The sequence below is a fragment of the Salvelinus fontinalis genome, chromosome 15 (assembly GCF_029448725.1).
Source record: "Salvelinus fontinalis isolate EN_2023a chromosome 15, ASM2944872v1, whole genome shotgun sequence".
Classification (NCBI taxonomy): domain Eukaryota; kingdom Metazoa; phylum Chordata; class Actinopteri; order Salmoniformes; family Salmonidae; genus Salvelinus; species Salvelinus fontinalis.
This window is the reverse complement of record NC_074679.1, coordinates 37905380-37932155: the sequence shown is the minus strand read 5'-3', so window position 1 is coordinate 37932155 and position 26776 is coordinate 37905380. Positions and strand designations below refer to the sequence as shown.

The following is a 26776-nucleotide window of genomic DNA, read 5'->3' as shown; positions in this document are numbered from 1 at the left end:
AATTTATTAGGTCACTACCTTGAAACAAGTAGCTAACCAACATGGAATACATTTGGCTACTTTTACAGCCAATTCAGCTATCTTTTTCTACCAAGTGGGCTTTTAAATGTTTAGATCTGAAAGACCAGTTCATGGAGTGTGAAGGGAAAAAATATATATTGGACTAGTTGTCTAATCACATCCCTAATCTAACTTGTCATCAACAAGGCAAGGAAGTTAATCATAATATACAAAACAAAATTTTATTATAAAAAGAAATCATTCTATACTGAAACTCCACGTTAAAAATGGGTCGCAAACGTCTACACATTTTCTTGTATTTCTTAAAAACGGCAGTGGAAACAATATCAATATAGGGCGGAAAAGAACATGTCACCATCATCCAAAGACAAAACAAGCAGTGCTTTGAGAATAAGAGCTGTTAATTTACAAGATAGCACAATATGACCCCTGTATGCATTATTGCAGCCATTGCACATCACTGTACATGTTCTGAAAAATCCAAAATGCTATAAATGTTACATTGTAAGGTTCACATTGTTTTGCAAATACTCCAGCTCAAGTTTCCAGGCAGTTTAGTCGTCATCCTCGTCATCCTCCTCTTCCTCATCATCCTCCTCTTCGTCATCGTCATCATCATCCATGGGTGCTGCCTTCTTGCCAACAGCTGGCCTGCCAGGGCCACTCTTAGCAGTTGCACCTGCGCCTCCCTTAGCCTTGTAGGCAGCAACATCCTACAACAAACAATTCAGTTAACATGAGTTGATTTTCATGACGAGTCTCCTACAACGGTTCTAGTTGGTCATAAGTGATAGTTGAAGTGGACCTTACCTTCTCATACTTCTCCTTCAGCTTGGCGGCCTTTGCTTCATGTGGCACCTTGTCTTTGGGAGTCTGCTTGCCCCACAGCAGACCCAGCTGCTTGGCGATGTCGCCAATGCCCATGCCTGGGTTATCAGCCTTGATTCTTCCACGGTGTTCAGCACAGAACACGAAAAATGCAGAACTATTGGGGATAGAATGTTGAGAACACATTTAGTTTCAAAATCTGAACACTACAGAAAACGATACAGTTGTATAGGTGGAGTACTTACGGTGGCCTCTTGGGGGCATTGGGGTCCTTCTTTCTCTTTCCTGCTGCCTTAGATCCCTTGGGGGGCACATAACCCTTCATGTCCTTGTCATAACGGACTTTGTCACCCTTGGCCATGTCCTCAAACTTCACCTTCTCTTTTGCAGACATGGTCTGGAAAAGAGAAAAACTGCATTAGTCACACCACTCATTGCAGCATCCATGTTGCGCCAAATCCCCACCATTTGATACATTGATTTACTAACTGTTACGTAGCCAAGCTTTGCCCCGCCCCCCGGAAAAAAAACAACTTTTACATGGCGGCCGCTCAGTCAGAACTTACCCTCCACCTCTCTGAGCATTTCTTTGAGAACTCGGAAAAGTTCACTGAAGTTCCTGGGTGTTTTTTCTTGTGTTCTTCCCGGCACGTAGCAACAAAGAACGCATAGGAAGAAGTCTTTCCCTTCGGCTTATTAGGATCTTTACCCGGCATGGCTGCTATATTCTGAAAAAGCAAAAAAATAAAAAATAAGCAAAAATTGAATAAAATCTCATAATATATAAATACACGTCAAAGATATGTATTCGGATGGTACCACCGAGTAAACAAGCCACAAACGACTCCACGGACAGCCCAAGGACGCGAAACCGCGCTAATCCGATTGAGTTCCTGCTTCATTGTGGCTATACGGCTAGGACAATAAGCGTCCCTCCATTTTGTTTCCCGCCTAAACCAAGTCCCAACAAACGCAATAAGTAGGATCAAACCATTTAAACATTGATACATTGGGTCATCAGAATGATACCCGTTAGTCATAGATAAACACCGAAATGTTACCTAAACCATTTCTGCAAGGCTGATCAAAGTTAGTCCAGTAACGACGCTAGCTAGGCTAGCTCAGTCAATGGCAGCAAGTATGGAATGCATCGTGCAACATCGCCAACTAACGTTAGCTAGCACGATGTTAGCATGTTATGTCTGAAAGAAGTACCCAACAAGTATTTTCTGAACGGAAAATATTTTTTAAATGTTCCTTATCATACTGAACATTCTTGGCTACAGCCAGAACAATACATTCTTTAAAAATGTGTTAGGGCATCAAGTTAGCTAGCTAAATAGTAACTGCATCACAGCACGCGCTTCCCAACTTCGCTGGCTTAGTTGAGTAAAATAGTTAACCACATATATTCTTCAGTAATCATTTGAGAGGTTTTGCCTCAAGTTCAAAAGCATTCCAAAAACAAACTGTACATGTAGAAAATCACGAAAGATTTGATAGGCGTAGAAGTTCTCTTACTCACCTATTATCCAGCCACACAAGTACAATGAGTGCCAATGTTAAGTCCTTCGCACTGTTTTGTGAGTGAGAGACAGTTCGCACAAACTTGATTAAATGTTTTCTAGAGCTCCTCCCGCTTGTCATATACGGTTGGCTGAAATTACGCATTTCGATTTGAATCTGGGACGCAGGGCATGAACGGTGTTTGGATTGGCTGAAGGTCTATATTTTGAGACTATCAAGGTTGTCTGTGGTGGGTTAATGAAAAACTCATGTGATTGGCCGGAGTGGGGATTTAAAATAGACGGCGCCAAAAGCCAAAACGCTTTGAAGGGGGTTGTGTTGTTGGATGGCCGTTCCCACTGGGTCAGTGCTATCCAAGATCATTGGGACGTCCCTACCCTAACCTTAACCCTTACTTTAACCTTACCTAACCTTAACTATTAACCGACTGTAATTATTTAAAATGTTAACTGCAATGGGGGTGGTAGTGACGTCCCAAGGATCATATTAACAGGATCCGTTGCCACTGCTAGCCCGTCAGATAATTAAGGAAACAATAGAAATGAACAGTTATTGATGAAAATAAAAACCCAATAAAATGTTTGAGCTGCGAGATAACAGATGCCAGTAATCAAGGTGAATGATCATGAAATGAAACTAAAACTTACAAAAACAATGGTTCACCCACGTCCCCACGGGGAAAAAATTAAGCCAATCAGATTTGAGCAACAACATGCGCAGACATTTGAGCTAGATTTCGATATGCAATGCAAATAACATGTATGTATTCATGTAAAACGTTTTCAAAATGTCAGACAGTGTTACAATGTTACTACAGAAAGACCCCACACAGCCATTGATACGTTCTGCCTGAGCTCTTATAAATGCTCAAATGTTTCCATGTGCAAGTGTCCATCTAGCCAGTCAGAAATGTAACAGCAAGCTCCACCATAACCGTAGAACAAGAGCACAAAGGCCAGCAGGGGAACAGCTGTCAGCTGCGTGCAGATGCGACCCCAGTGTGCTCCCACGCTTTGTGTTGTACTAGCGAGCCGCAGACATTGTAGCAATGTCTCTGCAAAATAAAGCCACGCCACGCGACTGAAGCTTTTGTTTTCAAACAGTCTTAAATCAGGATATCATTGCAATATTGGCCTAGTGGTAGCTTTATATAGCCTAGTTAAGCCTATAGCCTAGCATAGCCTATTGTTGCAGCCTGGTCTCATAGACTAGACGTAACATAGTATATGAAAATCCGGGTCACTCAAATTAATATGATATGTTACTTTCGGTATGCTTACATAAGACACATTTTGGCTTAAGGCAAAAACGTGTAGGGTATAATGCAAAAGTCTAGCAACCCAAAGGTTGTGAGTTCGAATATCATCATGGATAACTTCAGCATTTTAGCTAATTAGCAACTTTTCAACTACATACTACTTTTTAGCTACTTTTCAACTACTTAGCATGCTAACCCTTCCCCTAAACCTAACCTTAACCCTTTTAGCTAACCCTAACATTATTCCTTTAATCTAACTCCTAAACATAACACTAACCCCTAGCTTAGCTAACGTCAGCCAACTAGCTAACATTAGTCACCTTGCCACCTAGCTAGAATTCATAGCATCTGTTTTGTTGTTGTTCTTAATTCATAACATATTGTATGTTTTGCATTTTCATTTCACAAATTCGTAACATATTGTACGTTTGCATTTGTTAAATATGAATTGTAACGTGTAACATATCATACAATTACAATTGGCTCATTCATCCCCCTCCTCTCCCCTGTAACAATTCCCCAGGTCGTTGCTGCAAATGAGAACGTGTTCTCAGTCAACTTACCTGGTAAAATAACGGTAAAATAAAATAAAAAATACAAAATGGGTGATGGACATCTACAAATTAATACATACCATACGAAAATAAACATATCATACCAAATAGAGGGTACAGAATAATACTTATTCTCTGAGACCAGGTTGCTGCCAGCATTATAATTTCCCCCTAATCGATCAGTGCAGCAATCAATACTACAGACAAGTATGTATATTCTCACAAATTGATGTACATTATCGCAGCATCAATGTGTGTTTGCTAGCTACTGTCCCAATGTCCTTAGCTGCAATTTCAGATAGACCTACTGGGCAACATACCTGAGCTATTTTGATGCATCGGCAATAAATGTACCCATTTTATAAATAATTAGTCCAGGTGTGTGGCGAGCTCGAGCTTGGTGGTCTATTGTTGGGGTCAGCTTTCTAGATTTACTATGTTAAAGTAGTAGTCCAATGTCTAAATCATTTATGGAAAACTTCTCCTTGCTCTACACTCTTAGAAAAAAGGTGCTATCTAGAACCTAAACGGGTTCTTCGGCTGTCCCCATAGGAGAACCCTTTGAAGAACCCTTTTTGGTTGCAGTTAGATCCCTTTTGAGTTCCATGTAAAACCCTTTACACAGAGGGTTCTACATAGAACCCCAAATAGTTCTACCTGGAACCAAAATGGGTTCTACCTGGAACCAGAAAGGGTTCTCCTATGGGGACAGCCGAAGAACCCTTTTGGAACTCTTTTTGTAAGAGTGTAAGCCTAAAAGAAACCTATGGGACTTCTCTTGAAAAATGAAAAGGGCCTACTTGGTTGCTAGCATTAGCAATTTTCAGCCATCTTCACTGTTGTTCACTCAGTCAGGCTGCTTCATGGTAGAAACTAGGTGGTAGCCTATACAGTTACAACCTGAAGTTACTTTTTTTGTAGCAGGTTAGGAGAATTTATGCAGCAGGTCAGGAGAATTAAGGTAGCAGGTTAGGGGATTTAGGAAAGGTTATAAAAAAGGTTAGAGTTAGCTATCATGCTCTCCTAACCGGTAATGCTTTTGAAAAGTAACTTCCGGTCGTAGCTGTACTCCATCAAGTCACAACCCTGCTTCATTCCTCCTGTTCTGTTTTGCATTCGCAAAGCCAGGGCCTCAGCGGAACTGGAGCAGTTCAGCTCAAACTGGTTTAAGTGTGTCAGGAGGAGAAAAAGTAAGCAGAGTCGTTGGGGTTGTGTGTCAAGATTGATTGTGAGTGTCTTTTCTCCTGCAGGCCTCAGCTGCTCAAGTGTCAATGAGGCTGAGCGTCCATGTTGCCACTATGTTGAATGCCGCCATACCAGCTGCACTTGGAGAGAAAGAATCCTAGAAGGTCCAAGGATCTCCCAGTGCAGTAAAGTGTTTTTATTCTCATTCCATAGCATCAATATAGTAGTATGCTTATGTTATGACATAATCGGCCCTTGTTTACGCTTGCCAACAAGTGACTAATATTAATTATAATTAGGTTGGTCCTTACATTTGCCCTATTTCACACATGTAAAAGTGTGTATTATACACGTGGACATTATATTTTTGCATATCTCACTCCCCCCAAGTCAACCTTGGCGCATGGGGTCACAGCCAAGGATAAGCCATTATTGACGGAAACCTTGTTGCAATTAGGGTTAAGTGCCTTGCTCAAGGGCACAGACAGATTTTGAATCTAGTCAGCACAGGGATTCAAACCAGTGACCTTTCGGTTACTGGCCCAACACTCTTAACTAATAGGCTACCTGCCACCCCAGAGGCCTAGACCAGTAGCTGGGCAAATTGGAAAGTCACAATTAAGCACTGTAAAAAAAATAATGTCAGGCGTGAAGTTGTGGCTAACTTATAGTAAATGTGGACAAATAGCATACCAAATGGTTAGATATCAAATGAAAGATAAGGCCACAAGACAAAAGATGTAAAGTAGATGCACAAGGTTTCCTTTCTAGCCTCACCAACACAGCCGTTCTCACCCAGCCCCATAGTAAAAGCACATAGCCTCACAAGCAAAAGGAGCTGACAAGACAATCAGCATTAGCATAAAACTGTAAGCCCCCCAGTTGTTTACCAATGGGCCCAACTGACAAAACACCCTTTCACATACTCACTGGACCCGAGATTCTATTCATACTGGATCCTCGTTGTGGGAAGCAGATGATTTTATCCATGGGGTGTCAAACATAGGTATTTAAAGGTGGCAGGAGAGTGCAGGCTCGATTCCTCTCCAATTACCATCCTCGGTGCTGAGTGATTTTAGACATAGGGGAAAAACAGGATAGCAGTTTATGGGTGGTTTATGTGTGTTCACTTTGAACTGAGGGCTGAAGTACTGAAGTACTTTGGGCTCCCGAGTGACGCAGCGGTCTAAGGCACTGCATCTCAGTGCTTGAGGCGTCACTACAGACACCCTGGTTCGATTCCAGGCTGTATCACAACTGGCCGTGATTGGGAGTTCCATTTGGCCGGTGTACACCGTCATTGTAAATAAGAATAAGAATTTGTTCTTAACTGACTTGCCCCGATTAGATGCATTTGTGCGATTTGACATCCTTCACTGTGGGCCTATTCTACAGTTACTGGAATCTGTTATTAGGAGAAAAACAGTGAAACCGTGAATAAATCTTACCCCCTCAAGAGCCTTAATTCAGTTTGTTTACTGCATTGAGCAGTAGAACAATCTCTTCTAATTACAACAATATTAATCAGTGATGTTTTCTAATTGACTGACATAAGCAAGTCTATCAAAAACAAACTGGAACATAACAAGCTCACAAAGGAAACGTGAGCTACACAGGTGGTTTCATAATACAACAAGTAAGGCCTGCAGGCAAAATAACACTCAAACCGATCTGTTTATTAATATTCTCACACACAGTGGTGTAATTGATATAAAATCATTGGATAAGTACAGGGAGATGTCGTGGAACAGTAGAACAACTTGTTAAAACAGCTACACCAGTCTAGGTGATCTGTAGTGCTATGTTATTTACATTTTAGTCATTTAGCAGACGCTCTGATCCAGAACGACTTACAGTTAGTTAGGCCTAGTAACACACACAATACTATAAGCCTTTTGCAAAGACATTTACAATACAGTTGTACAGCCTACTTGTTTCAGCCATGTAAAATCATGCTTCATGGGCTCATCACAACATCACATTTTATGATCCTGCTGACATGTACGGCATTTAATAGCCTTGAATATAAAATGCAATGTCTCTCAAGAATGGCATACTATTAACTATTGAATCATATTTTTCGATGTGCAATAACTCAATATAAAGGCACACTCGTGGTATTACTGTACTATGACTGTTGCCAAATAGTGAGATCTGTTTACGTTTGGGTGTAGATAATGGGGAGTGTCGCATCATTGCAAATGCCAAATAAAGGGTCTGCCAAGTCAGATATACAAGTGGCAAAGGAGGGACACGGGCTGCATTTATTGAATTGTCTTCACAGATAATAAATATACTGGGTGCTGTATTTGAGACCGAAAATAATGCATTTTATTTGTAGGCCCAAGTATTGTGAAAGATGGGCCTCTTTTTTTTCAGCTTCAAAGCTTGTGCTTTTGTTTTAGCTCCAGCCTTCTGAACCTGTCGTTGTTGTAGCTGTCTCCAAGTGAAGAATGAAATGCATGTAATTCTGTAGTCCGGATTGGATTGGCCCATCCCCCTTGGCCCCATTTACTCTTTACTCTTGTTTCAATTCAGAAGATTGCACCGTCCGTGTTCACTGTCCATTCAAACGACTGATGGCTCAGATGGTTTTGCATGGAATTATAAAGGAGGTTTTGGGTCCAAAGAAGACATCCCTGGAACAACATAAAAAATAAAAACATGTGTTCAGTATTTTGCCCTATTAGCCTGGAATCCGAGACTATGGTAAACTGTCCATGACTTTCTAGTGGATGGACCATGTGGTTCAGGAGAGAATGGCCTAGTTAATGAAGGAAGCGTCTAGTCAAGAATGGCATTATTTTCAATTGATAAACTGATAAGCTGTGATTGCAAACTGATAAGCTCCGTGTATCTGTTTGATTTCCAGGCATATAGTGCCTCTTTAAAGGAAAAACAATTCTCTGTAGTCAACAGCTGACTAAAAACAGAGCCAAAATGCATAGGCCTAGCCATAGTGTATTTGCATTACATGAGCAAAGGCCATGACGTAAAAACAGCACGAATGACCTTTTAACTGACCAGTGAAACAAAAGTCAACTCCACATCACAGTTCACTGCACGGCAGCAGGCACACGTGCCTGACTGTATAAATAGGTGGATTATGATAATCACAATGTAGGCAGTGTTCACTGGGCAGCCTGTGACTGGATCCAATTCGTTCCCAACTATAATTGGCGCCTAACTGCCCGCCGGCCTCCATTCGGCCTCCAGTACACATAACAGCACCACAGAGCCTTCCACTGTTCCAGAACTGTATTAATATAGACTGTATATGTGTGCTGAACTTGGGCGCCGCCTACTGGCGGAGAATGGAATTGCTGTACCTTGGGCAGCAGAGGAGCTCACTGAAGTTACAGTAGCACACCATGTCGCATTTGTTCCCCTCCCAGAAATGGTTCTGCAGGGAATCGATGGGTCGCATGGTCGCAACTCCGTTGGAGATGCCAACATTGTGACAGTCCCTGCCCTTCAAGACTTTCTTGTAGCAGGACCAGCGGTTTGATGGAATGGCCTCGCTGCCCATTGCCAATAGTCCAACCAAGAGAATAGCAGCAATGAGTAGTGCCTTCATTATGATCAAGCTGTAAATAGGACGACATAATGTATATAATTGGTTAGAATGTCTCCAAAGTCACCCCAGTTATTAATATATAAATACGTTTTAACATTAACTACAAATCCAACCCACAAAAAAATATATTCCCGTTAGGGCCATAGGCAGGGTCTGAGTTTTAGTGAGGTCCAGAGGGGGTGGAGGGACATTTTTTGAAAGTTGAAGTTAATTTATTGCATTTCTTTCAAATAAAACAAATCTAAAATGCTATTTGGAGAAGATGATCACATTGGTTGCTGTAGCTTCATTTACCTCAGTTGATCAACAAAACACGTAGCCTATTAGTTCTACAATTTGCCACTACACATTAACTCACATTAACTCAGCACCGAGATGAAAAACTTCAATATGTACAGAGGGATCTGTTAGAATATTTATTTATTAACAAAACGCAAACAAATATGTTTGCTTTACAGAACTTTTTATTGCAATGTCCTGCAATTCTACACATTTTGCTTTGAGCTGTGGAAAAATGTTTGCAGTTTAAAAGCTAATTTCCTGCAATTGTACACATTTTGCCATGACTTATGCCATGTTAAAGATGTAAATTCCTACGCATAGAGGACCTGCGTGGTTCTGGTACCGGTTCCGACCGACACTTTCGTTTATAAAATCGATCTGTGGCTTGCATCGAGCGGTAACGCATAACAACTCATTAGTGTATCTCTTCCTCCTGTGTGATTTAGGACAGAGAGGAAGACATTGGAAACACATTGGAAAGAATTAACAAAAAAACAGAGCAAACTAGAATGCTATTTGGCCCTAAACAGAGAGTACACCGTGTCAGAATACCTGACCACTGTGGCTGACCCAAACTTAAGGAAAGCTTTGACTATGTACAGACTCAGCGAGCATAGCCTTGCTATTGAGAAAGGCCGCCGTAGGCAGATATGGCTCTCAAGAGAAGACAGGCTATGTGCACACTACCCACAAAATGAGGTGGAAACTGAGCTGCACTTTCTAACCTCCTGCCCAATGTATGACCATATTAGAGACACATATTTCCCTCAGATTACACAGATCCACAAAGAATTCGAAAACAAATCCAATTTTGATAAACTCCCATATCTACTGGGTGAAATTCCACGGTGTGCATCACAGCAGCAAGATTTGTGACTTGTTGCCACCAGAAAAGGGCAACCAGTGAAGAACAAACACCATTGTAAATACAACCCATATTTATGTTTATTTACTTTAACTTGTGTGCTTTAACCATCTGTACATTGTTACAACACTGCATATATATATATAATATGACATTTGTAATGTCTTTATTGTTTTGAAACTTCTGTATGTGTAATGTTTACTGTTCATTTTTTATTGTTTATTTGACTTTTGTATATTATCTACCTCACTTGCTTTGGCAATGTTAACACATGTTTCCCATGCCAATAAAGCCCCTTGAATTGAATTGTATCCACCAATCCAAAGAAAGAATAGGCGGGATCTAGACGACACACTATGCCGCTTTGTGGACAACGACTTCCATTGTTAGGACAGTGAGACATGTGTCTTGTCAGTATATCCATCATCTTTGTTTAAGATGTGAAATGTGACACCACTTGAAGCTGGGATGTCCCTTCTACCATTTCATTCGCTCCTCCGACTGTCCATCAACTCCTGTCTAAACCGTACATCACAGCCGCTGACAAAGCACATGCCTTAAAATCCTGAAATCGTATCTCAACAGGATAGAGTGGTTTCGTCGCTCGAGCACATTCAGAGATCGATTTATAAGCAACTTTATCACAGTAATCTGAAAAGATTAATAGATTTTAAACAAAAAACACTTTTTGTTTGTCCTAGACAGGCAATAGTAAGATGAAAGGCGAGTTGAGGAAGCCAAGCTAGAGCTCTTTTGTGTGACGTTCATAGCGGTGGGTGGCAGACATTTTGATCAAGAGAAACCTGCATAATACTAGACATACAAATATGTATTTTTACAGTTATAAGGAAGGTGAAATCTTATAGTTATTATTTTTACAACTATAACTATAATTTCATTATACTATATTTCAAGTGTTATTCATACAGTTTTGTTGAATAGGAAATACATACAAAATAAAATTCATATTTTTACTTGTGTACTTGAGCTTGTGTCCTCAAAAGTGACTACACCTCAGCAATTTATAACTATTTTTATCAGAAAGGTGAGATTTCAACCTTTCTTGGAGTAGGCAGCATTACTTATGTCCCTCTCATGATAAATCATTTGTTTTGGGGATTACGTAGATTACATTTAAGAGATATGATATCTGAGTGAGCGTGAATAATAAAATCAATGGGGGCCCCCTGGGCACATAATTCAGCCATGATTACTAAAAGTTCATATAGCTGGCTAGACTAATTTGACTAATTTACCAATCTTCAAAATGTTAACTGATATGGACTAATTGAGTGACTGTCAGTGAGTGACATATATGAAGAACTGCTGATGCACAACCAAATTTAGAAAATTCACCAATTGTACAATTCTAACTCTCAACAGTAAGTTGAGACCCCGTCTTCTTTGTAAGCAACTCCACTGTAGATTTGGCCTTGTGTTTTAGGTTATTCTCCTGCTGAAAGGTGAATTCAGCTCCCAGTGTCTGGTGATAAGCAGACAGAACCAGGTTTTCCTCTAGGATTCTGCCTGTGCTTAGCTCCATTCCGTTTCTTTTCATCCTGAACCTTTTGGAAAAATGTCCTCTGGTCTGTTGAAACAAAAATAGAGCTGTTTGGCCATAATGACCATAATTATGTTTGGAGGAAAAAGGGGGAGGCTTGCAAGCCGAAGAACACCATCCCAACCGTGAAGCATGGGGGTGGCAGCATCATGTTGTGGGGGTGCTTTAATGCAGGAGGGACTGGTGCACTTCACAAAATAGATGGCATCATGAGGGAGGAAAATGATGTGGATATATTGAAGCAACATCTCAAGACATCAGTCAGGAAGTAAAAGCTTGGTCGCAAATGGGTCTTCCAAATGGACAATGACCCCAAGCATACTTCCAAAGTTGTGGCAAAATGGTTTAAGGACAACAAAGTCAATGTATTGGAGTGTCCATCACAAAGCCCTGACCTCAATCCTACGGAAAATGTGTGGGCAGAACTGAAAAGGCGTGTGCGAGCAAGGAGGCCTACAAACCTGACTCAGTTACACCAGCTCTGTCAGGAGGAATGGGCCAAAATTCACCCAACTTATTGTGGGAAGCTTGTGGAAGGCTACCCAAAACGTTTGACCCAAGTTAAACAATTTAAAGGCAATGCTGCCAAATACTAATTGAGTTTATGTAAACTTCTGACCCACTGGGAACGTGATGAAAGAAATAAAAGCTGAAATAAATAATTCTCTCTAGTATTATTCTGACATTTCACATTCTTAAAATGAAGTGGTGATCCTAACTGATCTAAGACAGGGAATCTTTACTAGGATTAAATGTCAGAAATTGTGAAAAACTGAGTTTAAATGTATTTGGCTAAGGTGTATGTAAACTTCCGACTTCAACTGTACATGTAGTTAGAGTTATTAAAGTGACTATGCATAGATGATAACAACAGAGAGTAGCAGCGATGTAAAAGGAGGGGGGGGGGGGGGGGGGGTGCAATGCAAATAGTCTGGGAGGCCATTTGATTAGATGTTCAGGAGTCTTATGGCTTGGGGGTAAAAGCTGTTTAGACGCCTCTTGGACCTAGACTTGGTGCTCCGGTATCACTTGCCGTGCAGTAGCAGTGAGAACAGTCTATGACTAGGGTGGCTGGAGTCTTTGACAATTTTTAGGGCCTTCCTCTGATACCGCCTGGTATAGAGTTTCTGAATGGCAAAGCTTGGCCCCAGTGATGTACTGGGCCGTTCGCACTACTCTCTGTAATGCCTTGTGGTCAGAGACCGAGCAGTTGCCATACCAGGCAGTGATGCAACCAGTTAGGATTAGAGTTCGACCGATTAATCGGAATGGCCGATTAATTAGGGCAGGTTTCAAGTTTTCATAACAATCAGTGATCGCCATTTTTGGACACCTATCATGGCCGATTACATTGCACTCCACGAGGAGAATGCGCGGCAGGCTGACTACCTGTTATGCGAGTGCAGCAAGGGGCCAAGGTAAGGTACTAGCTAGCATTAAACATATCTTATAAAAAACAATCAATCTTAACATAATCAGTAGTTAACTACACATGGTTGATGATATTACTAGTTTATCTAGCTTGTCCTGTGTTGCATATAATCAATGAGGTGCCCGTTAATGTATCATTGAATCACAGCCTACTTCGCCAAACAGGTGATTTAACAAGCGCATTCGTGTAACGGGCTTCCTCCTTCTCCTCATCCGAAGAGGAGTAGCAGGGATTTGACCAAAATGCAGCGGGTTGTGAATACATAATGATTTAATAGACAAAACGGAAAAACACGACAAACACTTGAATAATTACAAAACAAATAAACGAATGTAGACAGACCTGGACACGAACTTACATACAACGTGAAGAACGCATGAACCAGGAAAACAGACTACATAAAACGAACTAACTAACAAAAACCGGAACAGTCCTGTGTGGCGTAACATACAGACACTGACACAGGAGACAATCACCCACAAACAAACAGTGAGAACAACCTACCTTAATATGACTCTCAATTAGAGGAAAACGCAAAACACCTGCCTCTAATTAAGAGCCATACCAGGCAACTCAAAACCAACATAGAAACAGAAAACATAGACTGCCCACCCAAAACTCACGCCCTGACCATCACACACATACAAAACAACAGAAAACAGGTCAGGAACGTGACAGAACCCCCCCCTCAAGGTGCGAACGCCGGGCGCACCAGCACAAAGTCCAGGGGAGGGTCTGGGTGGGCATCTGACCACGGTGGTGGCTCAGGCTCCGGACGCTGTCCCCACACCACCATAGTCACTCCCCGCTTCTGTATCCCCCTCCCAATGACCACCCTCCAACTAAAACCACCTAAATGAAGGGGCAGCACCGGGATAAGGGCCAGCACCGGGATAAGGGCCAGCACCGGGATAAGGGCCAGTACCGGGATAAGGGGCAGCACCGGGATAAGGGGCGGCAGGTCCTGGCTGAGGGACTCTGGCAGGTCCTGGCTGAGGGACTCTGGCAGGTCCTGGCTGAGGGACTCTGGCAGGTCCTGGCTGAGGGACTCTGGCAGGTCCTGGCTGAGGGACTCTGGCAGGTCCTGGCTGAGGGACTCTGGCAGGTCCGGGCTGAGGGACTCTGGCAGGTCCGGGCTGAGGGACTCTGGCAGGTCCGGGCTGAGGGACTCTGGCAGGTCCGGGCTGAGTGACTCTGGCAGGTCCGGGCTGAGGGACTCTGGCAGGTCCGGGCTGAGGGACTCTGGCAGGTCCGGGCTGAGGTGCTCTGGCAGGTCCGGGCTGGGTGGCAGCTCCGGACTGGGTGGCAGCTCCGGACTGGGTGGCAGCTCCGGACTGGGTGGCAGCTCATGACTGTAGGGCAGCTCATGACTGTAGGGCAGCTCATGACTGTAGGGCAGCTCATGACTGTAGGGCAGCTCATGACTGTAGGGCAGCTCATGACTGTAGCGCAGCTCATGACTAGGGCAGCTCATGACTGTAGGGCAGCTCATGACTGTAGGACAGCTCATGACTGTAGGACAGCTCATGACTGTAGGACAGCTCCTGACTGTAGGACAGCTCCTGACTGTAGGGCAGCTCCTGACTGTAGGGCAGCTCCTGACTGGCTGGCGGCTCTGGCAGCTCCTGACTGGCTGGCGGCTCTGGCAGCTCCTGACTGGCTGGCGGCTCTGGCAGCTCCTGACTGACGGACGGCTCTAGCGGCTCCTGACTGACGGACGGCTCTAATGGCTCGGGACAGACGGGCGGCTCTAATGGCTCGTGGCAGACGGATGGTTCAGAAGGCGCTGGGCAGACAGATGGCTCAGAAGGCGCTGGGCAGACAGATGACGCTGGGCAGACAGATGACTCAGGCGGCGCTGGGCAGACAGATGGCTCAGACGGCGCTGGGCAGACAGATGGCTCAGACGGCGCTGGGCAGACAGATGGCTCAGACGGCGCTGGGCAGACAGATGGCTCAGACGGCGCTGGACAGACAGATGGCTCAGACGGCGCTGGACAGACAGATGGCTCAGACGGCGCTGGACAGACAGATGGCTCAGACGGCGCTGGACAGACAGATGGCTCAGACGGCGCTGGGCAGACAGATGACTCAGACGGAGCTGGGCAGACAGGCAGTGCAGAAGGCGTTGGGCAGACAGATGGCTCAGACGGAGCTGGGCAGACAGGCAGTGCAGAAGGCGTTGGGCAGACGGCCGACTCTGCCCTGCTGAGGCGCACAGTAGGCCTGGTGCGTGGTCCCGGAACTGGGGGTACCGGGATGACGGCACGCACTTCAAGGCTAGTGCGGGGAGCAGGGTCAGGGCACACTGACCTCTCGAAGCGCACTATAGGCCTGGTGCGTGGTACCGGAACTGGAGGTACCGGGCTGAGGGCACGCACCTCAGGGCGAGTGCGGGGAGAAGGAACAGTGCGTACAGGGCTCTGGAGACACACAGATGGCTTAGTGCGTGGTGCCGGAACTGGAGGCACTGGGCTGGAGACACGCACCATCGGGAGAGTGCGTGGAGGAGGAACAGGGCTCTGGAAACGCACAGGTGGCTTAGTGCGTGGTGCCGGAACTGGTGGTACTGGGCTGGGGCGAGGAGGTAGCGCCGGAAATACCGGACCGTGCAGGCGTACTGGCTCCCTTGAGCACTGAGCCTGCCCAACCTTACCTGGTTGCATGCTCCCCGTAGCCCGTCCAGTGCGAGGAGGTGGAATAACCCGCACTGGGCTGTGTTGGCGAACCGGGGACACCATGCGTAAGGCTGGTGCCATGTACACCGGCCCGAGGAGACGTACTGGAGGCCAGATATGTTGAGCCGGCTTCATGGCACTTGGCTCAATGCTCACCCTAGCCCTAGCCCTACCAGTGCGGGGGGTGGAATAACCCGCACCGGGCTATGAACACGTACAGGAGACACCGTGCGCTCTACTGCATAACACGGTGTCTGCCCGTACTCCCGCTCTCCACGGTTAGCCTGGGAAGTGGGCGCAGGTCTCCTACCTGCCCTCGGCCCACTACCTCTTAGCCCCCCCCCAAGAAATTTTTGGGTAGTATTCACTGGCTTTTCGGGCTTCCGTGCTAGACGCGTCTCCTCATAACGCCTGTTCCTCTCTCCGGTTTCCTCCAGCTGTTCCCATGGGCGGTGATTAACTTCAACTTTAGCCCATGGTCCCTTTCCTTCCATGATCTCCTCCCAAGACCAGAAATCCTGCTTTGTGCGCTGTCCTTTAACCCGCTACTTGATCCGGGTTTGGTGGGTGATTCTGTAACGGGCTTCCTCCTTCTCCTCATCCGAAGAGGAGTAGCAGGGATTTGACCAAAATGCAGCGGGTTGTGAATACATAATGATTTAATAGACAAAACGGAAAAACACGACAAACACTTGAATAATTACAAAACAAATAAACGAATGTAGACAGACCTGGACACGAACTTACATACAACGTGAAGAACGCATGAACCAGGAAAACAGACTACATAAAACGAACTAACTAACAAAAACCGGAACAGTCCTGTGTGGCGTAACATACAGACACTGACACAGGAGACAATCACCCACAAACAAACAGTGAGAACAACCTACCTTAATATGACTCTCAATTAGAGGAAAACGCAAAACACCTGCCTCTAATTAAGAGCCATACCAGGCAACCCAAAACCAACATAGACACAGAAAACATAGACTGCCCACCCAAAACTCACGCCCTGACCATCACACACATACAAAACAACAGAAAACAGGTCAGGAACGTGACAATTCGCGAAAAAAGCACTGTCTTTGGACCCATGTGTACCTAACCATTAACATCAACGCCTTTCTTAAAATCAATACACAACTTTAAACCTGCATATTTAGTTAATATTGCCTGCTAACATGAATTTCTTTTAACTAGGAAAATTGTGTCACTTCTCTTGCGTTCTGTGCAAAAGTCAGGGCATGTGCAGCAGTTTGGGCCGCCTGGCTCGTTGCGAACTGTGTGAAGACCATTTCTTCCTAACAAAGACAGCCAACTTTGACAAATGAGGGATAATTTAACAAAAGCACATTTGTGAAAAAAGCACAATCGTTGCATGAATATATCTGACCATAAACATCCATGCCTTTCTTAAAATCAATACACAGAAGTATATAAATTTTAAACCTGCATATTTAGTTAAAAGAAATTCATGTTAGCAGGCAATATTAAACTAGGAAAATTGTGTCACTTCTCTTGAGTTCATTGCACGCAGTCAGGGTATATGCAACAGTTTGGGCCGCCTGGCTCATTGCAAACTAATTTGCCAGAATTTTCCGTAATTATGACATAACATTGAATGTTGTGCAATGTAACAAGCATATTTAGACTTATGGATGTCATCCGTTAGATAAAATATGTAACGGTTCCATATTTCACTGAAAGAATAAACATTTTGTTTTCGAAATGATAGTTTCCCGGTTTGACCATATTAATGACCTAAGACTCGTATTTCTGTGTGTTATTATATTATAATTAAGTCTATGATTTGATAGAGCAGTCTGACTGAGCGATGGTAGGCAGCAGCAGGGTCGTAAGCATTCATTCAAACAGCACTTTACTGCGTATCCCAGCAGCTCTTCGCAATGCTTCAAGCCTATCAACTCCCGAGATTAGGCTGGCAATACTAATGTACCTTTTAGAACATCCAATAGTCAAAGGTATATGAAATACAAATGGTATAGAGAGAAATAGTCCTATAATATAATAACTACAACCTAAAACTTCTTACCTGGGAATATTGAAGACTTATGTTAAAAGGAACCACCAGCTTTCATATGTTCTCATGTTCTGAGCAAGGAACTTAAACGCTAGCTTTTTTACATGTGTAACAGTATAACTTTAGTACGTCCCCTCGCCCCGACACGGGCGCGAACTAGGGACCCTCTGCACACATCATCAACAGCCACCCACGAAGTGTCGTTACCCATCGCTCCACAAAAGCCGCGGCCCTTGCAGAGCAAGGGGAAACCCTACTTCAAGTCTCAGAGCAAGTGACATAACTGATTGAAACGCTATTAGCGCGTACCCGCTAACTAGATAGCCATTTCACATTCGTTACACATGGCACATATTGCAGTTTTACTTTCTTCTCCAACACTTTGTTTTTGCATTATTTAAACCAAATTAAACATGTTTCATTATTTATTTGAGGCTAAATTGATTTTATTGATGTATTATATTAAGTTAAAATAAAAGTGTTCATTCAGTATTGTTGTATTTGTCATTATTACAAATATATATATAAAAATCGGTCGATTAATCGGTATCGGCTTTATTTGGTCCTCCAATAATCTGTATCGGTGTTGAAAAATCATAATCGGTCGACCTCTAGTTAGGATGCTCTCGATGGTGCAGCTGTAGAACCTTTTGAGTATCTGAGGACCCATGCCAAATCTTTTCAGTCTCCTGAGGGGGAATAGGTCTTGTCGTGCCCTCTTCACGACTGTCTTGGTGTGCTTGGACCATGTTAGTTTGTTGGTGATGTGGACACCAAGGAACTTGAAGCTCTCAACCTGCTCCACTGCAGCCCCGTCGATGAAAATGGGGGCGTGCTCAGTCCTCTTTTTCCTGTAGTCCACAATCATCTACTTTGTCTTGATCATGTTGAGGGAGAGGTTGTTGTGCTGGCACCACACGACCAGGTCTCTGACCTCCTCCCTACAGGCTGTCTCATCGTTGTCTGTGATTAGGCCTACCACTGTTCTGTCATTGGCAAACTTAATGATGGTGTTGGAGTCGTGCCTGGCCTTACAGTCATGAGTGAACAGGGAGTACAGGAGAAGACTGAGCACGCACCCCTGAGGGGCCCCTGTGTTGAGGATCAACGTGGCGGATGTGTTGTTACCTACCCTTACCACCTGGGGGCGGCCCGTCAGGAAGTCCAGGATCCAGATGCAGAGGGAGGTGTTTAGTCCCAGGGTCCTTAGTTTATTGATGAACTTTGAGGGCATTATGGTGTTGAATGCTGAGCTGTAGTCAATGAATTGCATTCTCACATGGGTGTTCCTTTTGTCCAGGTGGGAAAGGGCAGTGTGAAGTGCGATAGAGATTGCATCATCAGTGGATCTGTTGGGGTGGTCTGCAAATTAGAGTGGGTCTAGGGTTTCTACGATAATGGTGTTGATGTGAGCCATGACCAGCATTTTAAAGCACTTCATGGCTACAGACGTGAGTGCTACGGGTCGGTAGTCATTTAGGCAGGTTACCTTAGTGTTCTTGGGCACAGGCACTGTGGTGGTCTGCTTAAAACATGTTGGTATTACAGACTCGGACAGGGAGCGGTTGAAAATGTCAGTGAAGACACTTGCCAGTTGGTCAGCGCATGCTCGCAGTACGTCTGGCCCTGCGGCCTTGTGAATGTTGACCTGTTTAAAGGTCTTACTCACATTGTCTGCGGAGAGCGTGATCACACAGTCTTCCGGAACAGCTGGTGTTCTCATGCATGTTTCAGTGTTATTTGCCTCGAAGCGAGCATAGAAGTAGTTTAGCTTGTCTGGTAGGCTCGTGTCACTGGGAAGCTCTGGGCTGTGCTTCCCTTTGTAGTCAGTAATGGTTTGCAAGCCCTGCCACATCTGGTGAGCATCAGAGCCGGTGTAGTACGATAGTATTGACGCTTTGCCTGTTTGATGGTTCGTTCGAGGGCATAGCAGGATTTCTTATAAGCTTCCGGGTTAGAGTCACGCTCCTTGAAAGAGGCAGCTCTAGCCTTTAGCTCAGTGCGGATGTTGCCTGTAATCCATGGCTTCTGGTTGGGGTATGTACATACAGGCACTGTGGGGACAACGTCATCAATGCCCTTATTGATGAAGCCAAAGACTGATGTGGTGTACTCCTCAATGCCATCGGAGGAATCCCGGAACATATTCCAGTCTGTGCTAGCAAAACAGTCCTGTAGCTTAGCATCTGCTTCATCTAACCACTTTTTTATTGATCTAGTTCCTGGTGCTTTAATTTTTGCTTGTAAGCAGGAATCAGGAGGATAGAATTATCATCAGATTTGCCAAATGGAAGGTGTGAGAGCTTTGCATGCGTCTCTGTGTGGAGTAAAGGTGGTCCAGAGTTTTTTCCCCCTCTGGTTGCACATTTGTTAGTTTATTTGTGTTGTTTGTAACTTATTAGCCACCACTATGCTTTAAGATATGGAGAGTGGTACACAGTAACATGTTGTATTGGATTTTCCCCAAACATAACACTTTGTATTCAGGACAAAAAGTTAATTGCTTTGCAAATTTCTTTGCAGTATTACTTTAGTGTGTTGTTGCAAACAGGATGCATGTTTTGGAATATTTTATTCTGTACAAGCTTCCTTCTTTTCACACTGTCAATTAGGTTAGTATTGTAGAGTAATTACAATGTTGTTGATCCATCCTCAGTTTCCTCCTATACAGCCATTAAACCCTGTAACTGTTTTAATGGTGAGTGATTTCCTAAGTTAGAAAGGACACCTGTATCTTTTTAGTGACTGGGTGTATTGATACATTATTGAAAGTGTAATTAATAACTTCACCATGCTCAAATGGATATTCAATATCTGTTATTTTATTTTTTTATTTTATCCACCAATAGGTGCCCTTCTTTGCGAGGCATTGGAAAACCTCCCTGGTCTTTGTGGGTGAATCTGTGTTTCAAATTCACTGCTCAACTGAGGGACCTTACAGATAATTGTATGTGTGGGTTACATAGATGAGGTAGTCATTCAAAAATCATGCTAAACACTATTATTGTACACAGAGTGAGTCCATGCAATTTATTAGGTGACTTCTTAAGCACATTTTTACTCCTGAACGTCTTTAGGCTTGCCATAACAAAGAGGTTGAATAGTTTTTGACTCAAGTCATTTCAACTTTAAATATTGTATGAATTTGTATAATAAAAAATATACAAGTCCACTTTGACATTATAGGGCATTGTGTGTTGGCTACTGACAAAAAAATCAAAATTGTATAAATGTTAAAGTCATGCTGTAACTCAACAAAATGTGGAAGAAGTCAAGGGATGTGAAAACTTTCTGAAGGCACTTTAAGTATGACCCTGATTCACATAGTGTTACGATGTTGTTCCTTGTAGAATTTGAACCTAGCATAAGTTGGACATCCTCTATAACATTTTTCAATTTGCAACAATATTGATACTGGACATAAATATTGCATTTGTCTGTTATTTCAAAGATTGGTGGATATATACAGCCTATTTGCTATGTCGCTTATGCCACTAAATAATTCAACCTTGTGCTTTAAATAGATTCAACATTATTTTGCATTTCAATTATATTACCATAACCCAATTATTGCAAAGATTTCCACGGTACAATGATTGCAGTCTTATAAACTTCACTTCTGTACATTGCAGTTATAACTAGTGCTGAGCAATAAACCGAGATTTTGGTTCAATTATTTGAATTCCATTTCGTTCGTTTTTATCTGTGAGGTCAATGCACAAATTGCAGTTTCTCGAGAGATAAGTCAGATCCAGCCTGAACTGTGTGATGTAGTAGGGAGTTGTAGTTTCCAACAGGCCAATATCCTACATATTTCAGAGCGTAAATCGTAGTAATTAACTACAATGATCATAATCCACCGCGCATCTACTTGTCCTGTCTATCCTTCTTTTGTGCCTGCTACCGTAAGCGGCAGAAGAATGCGCGATTTTGAGGGGATTTAGAGAGCAGCTGATGCTTGACAGGGTATCGCTACCTGAAAAACATTGATCTAAGTGACTTATAGTTCGTGTTCAGTCATAAAAGTATGCCTTATTTACTCCGAAGAGATACAAATTAGTGATTTTGTCAGACAGAATATTCAGCAGCTCTAAAGAGATGAGATCATGACTTGGAATTAAATAATACAATCATAAAATAAAACAAATGAAATATACACAACAACTGAAATATGTTATTAAAGTAATGTGAATACATTATGGTTAATAAGTGATAAGCAGTAATGGGCAGTCACTACCATCATGGTACTTTTAATTGTTTTATTCTGTTTTGTTACAGCATTCAACTCAAATAATCGAAAGCGAAATCGAAAAAACGAATGATTATTTTTAATCATCGAATTATAATAATTAATCATTCATCACTAGTTATAACTCGTGTTAATTTACTTATAACTCCCCATCATTATTATATTTCCAATTACATAACATTATCTGCTGATTAAATTAGCCCCTACCTTATTTAGTGCTCTCCTCAGGAACGGCAGTGGCTTCTGACCCGTTTTCATTGGGTACATTTAGTAAGTATAAAACAGAAAACAGAGGAGTCTTTCTCCCTACTCTACCCCATGCTAAGAGTATGACCATCTCTCCCCTCTCTCCTCTCAGCCTGTAAACCAGAGAAATAACCAAGGGCATTGATTAAATCCGCACTCTGCACAAGCACGACAATAACGCCGTGCTTACATGCAAGTACGGCAGAGGGCTAAGAGAGGAGGCCAGCATTGGGGAGTAATCCAAACCAAACCTCTCAGTCTCAGACAGATTTAGTTCATATATGCTGTGGAAAAGTACACGAACGGGTCTGAATCATGGTTTTACAGTCTAGCGAACAAGTAGCGGTTATTCACATCCAGAAAAACGTATAATACCAATTTAGCAGCCTTGAAGTAGTAGGCTATATTTTTAGTATATGTGTTTTCAATGTGTTTTGATTTTATTTTAATTAGTTGTATATCAGCCATTTTTCATTTCAATAGAGAACCATCCAAGAGCGAATGAATGAATGCCTGATACTGAATGTTGCCTTTCACTGAATCTCTCTAAAGCATCTGAATTGCTGTGAGTGTTGCAATCAGATGTGGTGGATGCTCGTACGGTTTAAATGGAGTGTCTGTCTGGGTATAATGAAATGCAAGTGATGCATGCAGTAAATGAACCAGTTGGAAGGCAAATGCAAGTTTCTCTATAGCTGTAACCTTTGGCTTGACTTGGCTCCTTCCCTTGTTGACACGCAGAGGAGCTCCACTGACTGCTGATAGAGCTGGTTGGCTGTGAAAGTATCCGTCACAGCCAAATTTAATAATCTACCTAGTGTGTTAAATCAATTAATTCTTATTGGACGGCAGCACAGTTTTATCCATTGCAGTTTCCACTTTAAACAAATCAAGCGGTATTTACTTTGTGTTATACAGCTACCGAAAACTGAGAAATGGCCTTTCAGGGCTCTGAAAGCATATCATACTCAATAACAGATGGCAGTTTGCGGTTGACGCTTAATGATGTAATTGGCACTGTAGTGGGTGTTTCATGCTCTTCTATGGATGGGCCTTGTTTCATTGGAGGATCAGACGGGTTGATGTCAAGAAAAGTTTAAGACACATTTTATATTTTGATTGGCCTATAGTAGCTCAATAAGTATGGGAGACCAGGGATGGTTGTAACACAGGATAGTTGTAACACTCAATATCTCCAATCAGGAACAAGCTAGAATCATGTGACTCACTGCACATGCTCAGTTTAGTCCTCAACCCTCGTGTAGAAGCAAGAGGTAAGAAAGTACTTTTTTTAACCAAATGTGTTTTTGTGATGGCATCACCTGCTTTGTAGTTAGAGTCACCAAACTTATACGAGCTTTATAACCAGGGTGTGTAGATATGTTTGGTGTATAGTGAGCAAAAATATAAAACGCAACATGTAAAGATTTCAAATTCTGTCCACAAATCTATTTACATCCCTGTCAGTAAGTGTTTCTCATTTGCCAAGATAATCCGTCCACCTGCCAGGTATAGCATACCAAGAAGCTGATTAAACAGCATGATCATTACACATGTGCACCTTGTGCTGGGGACAATAAAAGTTTAAAATGTGCCGTTTTGCCACACAACACAATGCCACAGATAATCAAGTTTTGAGGGAGCATGCAATTGGCATGCTCACTGCAGGAATGTCAACCGAAGCTGTTGTTAGAGAATTGAATGTTAATTTCTCTACCATAAGCTGCCTCCAATGTCATTTTAGAGAATTTGGTAGTACATCCAACCGGCCTCACAGCTGCAGACCACGTAGAACCACGCAAGCCCAAGACCTCCACATCTGGCTTCTTCACCTGCGGGATCATCTGAGACCAGCCCCTCGGACAGCTGATGACTGTGGGTTTGATGACAGCTGATGACTGTGGGTTTGCACAACCGAAGAATTACTGCACAAACGGTCAGAAACTGTCTCAGGGAAGCTCATCTGCGTTCTCGCTGTCCTCACCAGGGTCTTGACTGCAGTTTAGCGTCGTTACCGACTAGTGGAAAATGCTCACCTTTGATGGCCACTGGCACGCTGGAGAAGTTTGTTCTTCTGTACCAGGTAGATGGCAGACAGCGTGTATGGGGTCGTGTGGGTGATGTCAATGTTGTGAACAGAGTGCGTCGTGTTGGTGATGTCAACGTTGTGAACAGAGTGCCCCAAAGTGGCGGTGAGGTTATGGTATGGACAGGCATAAGCTACTGACAACGAACACAATTGCTTTTTATCGATGTCAATTTTAATGCACAGAGATACCGTGATGAGATCCTGAGGCCCATTGCAGTGTCATTCATCCGTCACCACAGGCCACAATCAACACAATCACAGCCTGATCTGTGATGCAGATGTGTTGTGCTGCTTGAGGCAAATGGTGGTCACACCAGATACTGACTGGTTTTCTGATCCATGCCCCTACCTTTTGTGTTTAAGGTATCTGTGACCAACAGATCCATATCTGTATTCCCAGTCATGTGAAATCCATAGATTAGGGCCTAATGAGTTTATTTAAATTGACTGATTTCCGTATATAAACTGTACCTCAGTAAAATCTTAGAAATTGTTGCATGTTGCGTTTATATTTTTGTTCAGTGTAAGTTAGCAAAGCTAAAGTTTTAACATGTAGCTAAAATTGAAGTTACCTAATGGCCACACACACCTCTGTCTGTCCGTCCGCCCCCCCCCCCCCCCCCCCCGTCCCCCTCTCTCTCTCTTTATATTATTATTTCATTATTTCTGCCATACAAATTGTTAAACATGGCAAGGTTGTTCTCATGTTCTCAATAAAGACTTTCAATATTTCGTTGAGTGTCATGATTTATATTTTCAAACTATTCCATTTCACCACAAGCCCTGTTACAACTGACCCTGGAGGTGGGGTAAATTGTAATATTCCACTCCATGTATTTGAGACAGCTGAAATCACACCGTGTCTGTTTGATTTAGAGAGATGATACCTATACTAATTTGTAGCAGACAAATAGTAGTTGTTTGTATCACATTTTAAATGTAGTAGCTCAAACAATCTCAGAAAAATTGACAAAAATGCAAAAAGTGTAACAACCATCCCTGGTCTCCCCTACTATTTCTTGACAGCAGACTGCAATCTGTGTAAAATGTGTATATACTGAACAAAAATATAAATGCAACATGCAACAATTTAATTGTATGAGTAATTTATTTGAATTGTAATTGTAATTTATTTGAATGAGTTAGAGTTCATATATATGGAAATCAGTCAATTTAAATAAAAAAATTAGGCCCTAATCTATGGATTTCACATGACTGGGCAGGGGTGCAGCCATGAGTGGGCCTGGGAGGGCAGCCAGGGCCACCTACTGGGGAGCCAGGCCCAGCCAATCAGAATTTGTTTTTCCCCACAAACGGGCTTTATTACAGATAGAAATAATCCTCAGCAACCCATCAGATGATCCCGAAGGTGAAGAAGCCAGATGTGGAGGTCTTGGACTTGCATGGTTATATGTGGTCTGCAGCTGTGAGGCCGGTTGGATGTGCTGCCAAATTCTCTAAAACGATGTTGGCGGCAGCTTATGGTAAAGAAATTAGCATTCAATTCTCTAGCAATAGCTCTGGTGGACATTCCTGCAGTGAACATGCCAATTGCACACTCCCTCAAAACTTGCGACATCTGTGTCATTGTGTTGTGTGACAAAACTGCACATTTTAAAGTGGCCTTTTATTGCCCCCCCCCCCCCCCCCCCCCCCCAGCACAAGGTGCACCTGTGTAATGATCATGCTGTTTAATCAGCTTCTTGATATGCCACACCTGTTAGGTGGATGGATGATCTTGGCGAAAGAGAAATGCTCACTAACAGGGATGTAAACAGATTTGTGCACAACATTTGAGAGAAATAAGCTTATTATGGATATAGAAAATGTCTGAGATTTTTTAATTTCAGCTCGTGAAACATGGAACCAGGACTTTTACATGTTGCGTTTATGTTTTTGTTCAGTGTAAATGGTATTGATTGAGGCTACCGGTACTCTTCAAGTGATTGTTAGTGATATAGCACCATCTTGTGGTACATTTTCACACTGGCGACTTAACAGAGTTTGTCATATTCGTTGGGGAAAAGTTGAATGCCTTTATTATGTTGTTACCTTCTATAATTATTAGTTATGCATGATTATGCATTATACATTTAAGGGGTAATCTGCAGTTGCTACAAATGTAGGATCTTAGTTTGATCATTATTTTGTTGTGAGCATATTCATGCACAGCAGGATACTTTAAACTTCAGTTTTAAAACTGCTTCTAAAGTTCGTAATTTCCACTTAGAAATATCAGACTTGATTTGCCCTAAGAAAAATCTATCAACCCCAACAAAAATGTCTGTTAATTAAAATCCACATAATTCATATTTCCTGTTGCTGCAGGATTATTTTCATGCTGTAGCAAACTGTCTCAAATTGAGATCCTACACCTGTA

At 42.9% G+C, this 26776-nt stretch overlaps 2 protein-coding genes across 3 annotated transcripts; both read right to left on the bottom strand.

The window, feature by feature from the left end:
- Positions 1-223: 223 nt before the first annotated feature.
- Positions 224-22359, bottom strand: LOC129811914 (high mobility group protein B2-like). 2 transcript variants are annotated; one of them, XM_055863668.1, is made up of 5 exons: positions 22269-22359; positions 1416-1577; positions 1095-1246; positions 832-1006; positions 224-734 (listed from the first exon to the last, which is right to left on the bottom strand). In XM_055863668.1, exons 1-5 carry the CDS (start codon positions 22326-22328, stop codon positions 576-578), a joined length of 708 nt encoding a protein of 235 aa, XP_055719643.1. In that variant the 5' UTR covers positions 22329-22359; the 3' UTR covers positions 224-575. The 2 variants fall into 2 exon arrangements, with proteins under 2 accessions (XP_055719643.1, XP_055719644.1); XM_055863669.1 differs by lacking the exon at positions 22269-22359 and adding an exon at positions 2375-2481.
- Positions 7029-22360, bottom strand: LOC129811915 (scrapie-responsive protein 1-like). Its single transcript, XM_055863671.1, has 3 exons — positions 22269-22360; positions 8703-8960; positions 7029-8012 (listed from the first exon to the last, which is right to left on the bottom strand). The coding sequence occupies exons 2-3, from the start codon at positions 8948-8950 to the stop codon at positions 7958-7960; spliced, it is 303 nt and encodes a 100-aa protein (XP_055719646.1). The 5' UTR covers positions 8951-8960; positions 22269-22360; the 3' UTR covers positions 7029-7957.
- Between the last annotated feature and the right edge of the window lie 4416 nt (positions 22361-26776).

What these genes read in the sequence shown, in the direction of transcription:
- LOC129811914 (XM_055863668.1), bottom strand. Translation starts at nt 22,328, where the DNA reads ATGTACCCAATGAAAACGGGTCAGAAGCCACTGCCGTTCCTGAGGAGA. An exon ending in AATGCCCCCAAGAGGCCACC is followed by an intron (nt 1,007 to 1,094) that starts GTAAGTACTCCA and finishes TATCCCCAATAG; the next exon opens with TTCTGCATTTTTCGTGTTCT. An exon ending in TGAAGGAGAAGTATGAGAAG is followed by an intron (nt 735 to 831) that starts GTAAGGTCCACT and finishes TGTTTGTTGTAG; the next exon opens with GATGTTGCTGCCTACAAGGC.
- LOC129811915 (XM_055863671.1), bottom strand. Translation starts at nt 8,950, where the DNA reads ATGAAGGCACTACTCATTGCTGCTATTCTCTTGGTTGGACTATTGGCA. An exon ending in GAGCTCCTCTGCTGCCCAAG is followed by an intron (nt 8,013 to 8,702) that starts GTACAGCAATTC and finishes ATGTTGTTCCAG; the next exon opens with GGATGTCTTCTTTGGACCCA.